The sequence below is a fragment of the Capricornis sumatraensis genome, chromosome 14 (genome assembly GCF_032405125.1).
Source record: "Capricornis sumatraensis isolate serow.1 chromosome 14, serow.2, whole genome shotgun sequence".
Classification (NCBI taxonomy): domain Eukaryota; kingdom Metazoa; phylum Chordata; class Mammalia; order Artiodactyla; family Bovidae; genus Capricornis; species Capricornis sumatraensis.
In genome coordinates, this window is record NC_091082.1 from 13,536,779 (window position 1) to 13,544,887 (window position 8,109).

The 8,109-nt window shown below is 37.6% G+C and overlaps 1 protein-coding gene across 1 annotated transcript; it reads left to right on the forward strand.

Moving 5' to 3' along the window:
* The first annotated feature begins 538 nt into the window (after positions 1-538).
* On the forward strand, positions 539-1,795 carry LOC138090841 (KATNB1-like protein 1). The gene has a single exon (XM_068986569.1). The coding sequence runs from the start codon at positions 539-541 to the stop codon at positions 1,451-1,453; it is 915 nt and encodes a 304-aa protein (XP_068842670.1). The 3' UTR covers positions 1,454-1,795.
* Positions 1,796-8,109: the final 6,314 nt, after the last annotated feature.

Genomic DNA, 8,109 nt, shown 5'->3' on the forward strand with positions numbered 1-8,109 from the left:
GAATTGCTTATTGAATTTCTCTTTCTGATATTTCACTGTTAGTGTGTAGAAATGCAACAGACTTCTGTGCATTAATTTTTTAACTGTTCAGTTCAGTTCAGTTGCTCAGTCGTGCCTGACTATTTGCCACCCCATGAACCGTGCTACACCAGGCCCCCCTGTCCATCATCAACTCCTGGAGTCCACCCAAACCCATGTCCATTGTGTCGGTGATGTCATCTAACCATCTCATCCTCTGTTGTCCCCTTCTCCTGCACTCAATCTTTCCCAGCATCAGGGTCTTTTCAAATGAGTCAGCTCTTCGCATGAGGTGGCCAAAGTATTGGAGTTTCAGCTTCAAAATCAGTCCCTTCAATGAACACCCAGGACTGATCTCCTTTAGGATGGACTGGTTGGCGCGCGCGGCGGCGTTTGAATGGCCGTTCCTGGATCTCGGCCGGGGAGCCGAGGGATAGTCTGTGCTGCCGGGCGCAGTCGGTCAGCGCCTGGGCTGAGCGGAGGCGCCGGGGTACCATGAGGCGCCGGTATTTAAGAGATTATGGCATCTGAAACCCACAATGTTAAAAAACGCAACTTTTGTAATAATACTGAGGATCATTCCATTGATCTTCCTAGAAAAAGGATCTCTAATTTCACTAATAAGAACATGAAGGAGGTTAAGAAATCTCCAAAACAGTTGGCTGCTTACATAACTAGAACAGTTGGACAAGCTGTGAAAAGCCCAGATAAACTACGTAAGGTGATCTATAGAAGAAAGAAAGTTCATCATCCTATTCAAAATCCTTGTTACAGAAAAAAGCAGTCCCCTAAAAGTGGGGGCTGTGTCATGGCAAATAAAGAAAATGAACTGGCTTGTGCAGGGCACCTCCCTGAAAAATTACGGCATGAGAGTCGAACATATTTGATTAACTCCAGTGATTCTGGTTCTTCACAGACAGAAAGCCCATCATCAAAATATAGTGGCTTTTTTTCTGAGGTTTCTCAGGACCATGAAACAATGGCACAGGTTTTGTTCAGCAGGAATTTGAGACTGAATGTAGCTTTAACTTTCTGGAGAAAGAGAAGTATTAGTGAACTTGTAGCATATTTAGTAAGGATAGAGGACCTTGGAGTTGTGGTAGATTGCCTTCCCGTGCTCACCAATAGTTTACAGGAGGAAAAACAGTATATCTCACTTGGCTGCTGTGTAGATTTGTTGCCTCTAGTAAAGTCACTACTTAAAAGCAGATTTGAAGAATATATAATAGTTGGTTTAAACTGGCTTCAAGCAGTCATAAAAAGGTGGTGGTCAGAACTATCATCCAAAACAGAAGTTGTGAACGATGGAAATATTCAGATTTTAAAACAGCAATTAAGTGGGTTGTGGGAGCAGGAAAACCATCTTACTTTGGTTCCAGGATATACTGGTAATATAGCCAAGGATGTAGATGCTTATTTATTACAGTTGCATTGAAAGACTTCATCTATAGCATTTGGCTATTCAAAACATCCTTGGACTATATGATTTCCCCAAAAATATCTCATCTGAGAACTGTGAACTATGGAAGAAATCAAAACCATTTTTTCCTTTAAAGAAACGTATGATGAAACCACTAATGAAATGCTACCGATCTGCTTCACATTGAAGTGGAAAAGATCCAAAAGGAGCAGCTTCAGCTTCAATGAGGTGAAAGTGCACTACGGAGATTGTTCACCTCTGCTGCGTTTGGGATTTATATGGTTATATGGTAACATTGTTTAAGAACTACTGGGTCTTAATGCAATCCTGCATAAGAATATAATTTATACTATGTGAAAAATAAGACAGGACTTATTACTAGGAATCACAGAGACCAATCATCATTACTTTTTTTAAGATTGTGTTTTATAAGAAAACACTTATATGTGTGCAGCTACTATTTTCTTATGTTGAAAAGACTTTGAAAGTTTAAACCATTATAGCAAATAATCAGTACTAAAAGTTTTTTGTTCACACTGAGATACTGTGTATGCAAAATGCCTTAATTATTAATAAGCCAATGTGTATGATAACAATATCTGTTTAAGAAAATTAAAAGCAACCATGCTTCTGGCATGATAAAATCATGGAATTAAATCAGGGGTTTCCATTTATGTAGAATGTTGTTTAAACTTATTCTACACCATTCTTAAAACTTGAGAATATTTTTAGTATCTCTGATTTTTTTTTTTTTTTTGCCAGAATCATATCATGTATGTATGTATGTGTTACTCCTATATATAAGAAAAAGGCGAATCTGTATTTGTATGAATGCTTAACTGGAAATGTCTATGGAATTGACTAATTTATATTCACTTTTTATTGTATATAGATTTCTGATATTTTCAGTTCTGTATCATTTAAAGTTTTCTTCATTTGAGTAAATTGACTAAATATTTCTAAAAAAAAAAAAAAAAAAAAAAGGATGGACTGGTTGGATCTCCTTGCAGTCCAAAGGACTCTCAAGAGTCTTCTCCAACACCACAGTTCAAAAGCATCAATTCTTCGGCACTCAGCTTTCTTTATAGTCCAACTCTCACATCCATACATGACCACTGGAAAAACCATAGTCTTGAGTAGACGGACCTTTGTTGGCAAAGTAATGTCTCTGCTTTTTAATATGCTGTCTAGGTTGCTCATAACTTTCTTTTCAAGGAGCAAGGGTCTTTTAATTTCATGGCTGCAATCACCATCTGCAGTGATTTGGGAGCCCAGAAAAATAAAGTCAGCCACTGTTTCCCCATCTATTTGCCATGAAATGATGGGACTGGATGCCATGATCTTCATTTTCTGAATGTTGTTTTAAGCCAACTTTTTCACTCTTTTCTTTCATTTTAATCAAGAGGCTCTTTAGTTCTTCTTCACTTTCTGTCATAAAAGTGGTATCATCTGCATATCTGAAGTTATTGATATTTCTCCCGGCAATCTTGATTCCATCCAGCTTGTGCTTCCTCCAGCCCAGCATTTCTCATGATGTACTCTGCATAGAAGTTAAATAAGAAGGGTGACAATATACAGCCTTGATGTACTCCTTTTCCTATTTAGAAGCAGTCTGTTGTTTCATGTCCAGTTCTAACTGTTGCTTCCTGACCTGTATACAGATTTCTCAAGAGGCAGGTCAGGTGGTCTGGTATTCCCATCTCTTTCAGAATTTTCCACAGTTTATTGTGATCCACACAGTCAAATGCTTTGGCATAGTCAATAAAGCAGAAATAGGTTTTTTTTCTGGAACTCTCTTGCTTTTTCAATGATCCAGCAGATGTTGGCAATTTGATCTCTGGTTGTAACTGAAACTTTACCAAATTTATTGATGGGTTCTCGTAGTTCTCTGATAGCATCTTTAGAGTTGTCTATGTATAGTATCATGTCATCTGCAAACAATGACAGTTTAGCTTCTTTTCCAATTTGGATTCCCTTTGCTTCTTTTTCTTTTCTGATTGCTATAGCTAGGACTTCCAAAACTATGTTGAATAAAAGCAGTGAGAGTGGATGCCCTTGTCTTATTGCTGATCCTTGAAGGAATGCTTTCAGCTTTTCGCCACTGAGTATGATGCTAGCTGTAGGTTTGTCATATATAGACTGTATTATATTGAGGTATATTCCCTCTATGCCCACTTTCTGGAGAATTTTTATTATAATTGGGTGCTGAATTTTGTCAAAAGCCTTTCCTGCATCTACTGAGATAATCATATGGTTTTTATTCTTCAATTTGTTAATATGGTGTATCACTTTGATTGATTTGTGAATATTGAAAAATACCCCATATTCTCTTCATAGCACCTGGATTTCTATTCCTTTATAACATTGTTTCTCTATCCCCACCTCATGTATTACCATCATCTAGTGCATTTCCTAGAACAAGATTACCATTAAAAAATGCTTATTGAGTGAATGACTATCTTTGTAACCCTGATAGGAGTGAAAGTCACTCAGTCGTGTCTGACTCTTGTGACCCCATGGACTGTAGCTTACCAGGCTCCTCTATTCATGGAACTTTCCAGGCAAGAATACTGGAAGGGGTTGCCATTAGGTAGTCAATATCATATTGTACAAGATGTAGAACTAGAGAAAATTGCTTAACAATTTACTTTAGCTGTGTCTTGCCAAATTTAAGATCATTTTCTCAGTCTTCATTGTCTAAGAGTAAAAAAAAATTGGCGTTAAAGGAATGTTTAGGGGCTTCCCTGGTGGCTCAGACAGTAAAGAATCTGCCTGCAGTGCAGGAGATCTGGGTTCCATTCCTGAGTCAGGAAGACCCCTTGGAGAAGGGAATGGCGACCCACTCCAGTATGCTTGTCTGGAGAATCCCATGGACAGAGAAGCCTATCCCCCTCCTCCATTGTTGATGTTAAAATTGTTATCAAATCATTTGCCTCATACCTGGTATTTTCATTTCCAACAGTATATCTTTTTATAAAAACAAATTTTATGGTATTTGGTTTTTGATTATCATAAAAAGATGTTGCTGAGGACCTCCATTTCCAGTGATGTTGGACTAGGTAATTCACACAAAGCCTTCTTGCTGAAGCAGTGTGAGCCAAAGATATGGTGAAGAATTTGAAGAACTGCCAGGCCTGTATCAGGATGAGGATAGAAGTCAGGTGTGATGCAATCAACATTTGGGACCACTTTTCTTCTGGAGACATTCCTCTATTCAAGAATGGGATGCTATATGTAAGGCCTCCCCAGACAGCCATTTTGCTTTTTTGCATTTCTTTCCATGGGGATGGTCTTGATCCCTTCTTCTGTATACAATGTCATGAATCTCCATCCATAGTTCACCAGGCACTTTATCTATCAGATCTAGTCCCTTAAATCTATTTCTCACTTCCACTGTATACTCATACGGGATTTAATTTAGGTCATACCTGAATGGTCTAGTGGTTTTCCCTACTTCAAGTCCGAATTTGGCAATAAGGAGTTCATGATCTGAGCCATAGTCAGCTCCTGGTCTTGTTTTTGCTGTTTTGCTTCTCCATCTTAGGCTGCAAAGAATACAATCAATCTGACTTTGGTGTTGACCATCTGGTGATGTCCATGTGTAGAGTCTTCTCTTGTGTTGTTGAGAAACGCTGGGCTGGCTGGAAGAAGCACAAGGTGGAATCAAGATTGCCGGGAGAAATATCAATAACCTCAGATATGCAGATGACACCACCCTTATGGCAGAAAGTGAAGAGGAACTAAAAAGCCTCTTGATGAGAGTGAAAGTGGAGAGTGAAAAAGTTGGTGTAAAGCTCAAAATTCAGAAAACAAAGATCATGGCATCTGGTCCCATCACTTCATGGGAAATAGATGGGGAAACACTGGAAACTGTATCAGACTTTATATTTTGGGGCTCCAAAATCACTGCAGATGGTGATTGCAGCCATGAAATTGAAAGACGCTTACTCCTTGGAAGGAAAGTTATGACCAACCTAGATAGCATATTCAAAAGCAGAGACATTACTTTGCCAACAAAGGTCCGTCTAGTCAAGGCTATGGTTTTTCCAGTGGTCATGTATGGATGTGACAGTTGGATTGTGAAGAAAGCTGAGCTCCGAAGAATTGATGCTTTTGAACTGTGGTGTTGGAGAAGACTCTTGAGAGTCCCTTGGACTGCAAGGAGATCCAACCAGTCCATTCTAAAGGAGATCAGTCCTGGGTGTTCATTGAAAGGAGTGATGCTAAAGCTGAAACTCCAATACTTTGGCCACCTCATGCGAAGAGTTGACTCATTAGAAAAGACTCTGATATTGGGAGGGATTGGGGGCAGGAGGAGAAGGGGACGACAGAGGATGAGATGGCTGGATGGCATCACTGACTCAATAGACATATGAGTTTGAGTGAACTCCGGGAGTTGGTGATGGACAGGGAGGCCTGGCGTGCTGCGATTCATGGGGTCACAGTTGGACACAACTAAGCGACTCAACTGAACTGAATGCTGACATTATCAAAGATTGAATAAGTTCTCCCCAAGAGATTCTGCAGTTTCCACATGGATCGAAGTTCACATAGACCTCAGTCTGTTATAAATGAAAAGGAACTTCAGCCTTTCCCCACACATTAAATTACAACTTTCTGAAGCTGATTTATTAAGACTCCACCTACAGAATGAGATTTGGCAGATATTGGTACAGAAGTCAATGCAGTGATGATAAATATGTAACTTGAGCATAGCAGCTGTTCAGCAGCCCTCTTTCCTCCCCAAAATATGCTCAGACAACAATACTTTCACTTCATTTATTTCTTCAAAGTAAGTCATTTCATACAGAATTTGGGTATTTAACATCATACACCTCACAAATAATATCAATGCATCTTAATGACAATGGTAAAACCACATAAATTATATAAAACAAAATTAGGCATCTCTCAGGTAGTAGCAGTAGTAGATTAACTTGAAAAAATGCTGGCAAATCAACAAAATGTTTTTAAATCAAGGAAGCACTGTCCATCTTCATTAACAAAAAATATTTTATGCCAAGAGAAACAGAACTTTGTTCTATTTGTCCTTCTCTATTACTTTCAAGTCATATTTTAAAGCTCTAAATGTGACAGTTTTGTAGGTTTCTCATTGTTTCAGGAATTTCAATCTCTATTGCATTAATACAGGAAATATATGACTACTGCCATTCTCTATTCCTTTTGACAAATTATATTTATTCTTTAAACTTAATACTCTTTTAAAGGAAAAATGTTATTTTTTGCTAAGGAAATTATATTTCCTGTAAACAGTTTATGTGATAAATGGCACCAAGCTGAACTGGAAAACAAACAAGAATCAGGTGCCCTGGTCCTTTAAGTAACTTATGGGAGACAACTAACTACATATCCTATACCAGTCAGGCTCATGTAATCTGAGAGGAAATTGTAAACCTTTTCTAGGTTAACCTGTTTGCCTACAATGTAACTAAATCATATTTTCACTATGCCCAAACTCTTCAGATGTAGGTGTGCATTTTAAAAAACAAGCATAAAAAGGCATCATAGCAAAATGTTTATAGTCATGTTTTAATACTTTACTGACAAGCCTTTCTGTTATGGCCTTGCTATAGTCTATGCCAAGAAACGTGAATGGGTTAAGACGACACAAAGGCATTGCCTGAAACATTTTCTGAAAAGCATAATTCAAGAATAGGAATGCATTCATTTGAGAAGCTCTTCTGTTTATGTGGCACTTTATCTTCCTGCCCTTTTCTTCCTTTATTCTAAAGCAGCATGGGAAGGTTATTAATCTCCTCTAAATTCTAGCAACCAAGACTTAAATCAGCACTCCACAATTCAATATCAATGTGATTTTTTCAAAATCAAATATTCAAAGCACTGTAAACAAAATGCAAGCTAAGTTTTGGAGATCGAAAATTAAAAAAACTTTCCCCCACAATCAGCATAGTTTTATAATCTTTATAAGTTGGATGAAATGTGCTAAATGCTAAATATCATAACTCCTAGTAAGAAAACATCCTTAGTTAGTAAACTAGCTTATTCAAATCAAGTGTTTCACTTTAGACTTAGTGATGTTGCTTATATATGACTTTTAAGGCCTCTGACTCAAAAGTCAGTTCAGAATCAAAAGCTTGCTTAGAAACAAATGAAGGGTTTTAAGAATCTAACATTTTCAAAGTTGCAGTAGTCATCTTTGAGCTACAAGGACAAATTTGAATACTGCATTGTACAATGAATAAAGAACAATCACATTATAGAAATAAGTAACATTTTGAATGCCAGGGCACAGAGCATGCTCCTAATAGTTACTGAAATGGAGTTTTATTGTTAGAGAATTACCAGAATGTTGTACCACTGGATACACTATTCACTGATGGTAACTTTTAATTAAGAAGAGCTGATTGTTGACAGCTCAAGAACTATATTTTAATGTCTGACAAGATCATCAGAGAGGGCTAACATGTAAACTTTTATTTCATATTTTTAAAGTGCTGCAAATAACAGATTTGTGTTCTCAATACATGAAAAAACATGAAAATCCTATTATATGAAAGTTTAGGAAGGCCACCTGACACATAAAGAGGAAAAAAAAATCACTCTGCTGTTAATCTTGTATATTCCCCATTCAATTTTTTTCAAAAAAGACATAGAAAACTATGTTCAGCTAGAGGGGAACTTACAACATT

Coding starts and splice junctions, on each gene's coding strand:
- LOC138090841 (XM_068986569.1), top strand. CDS start 539: ATGGCATCTGAAACCCACAATGTTAAAAAACGCAACTTTTGTAATAAT.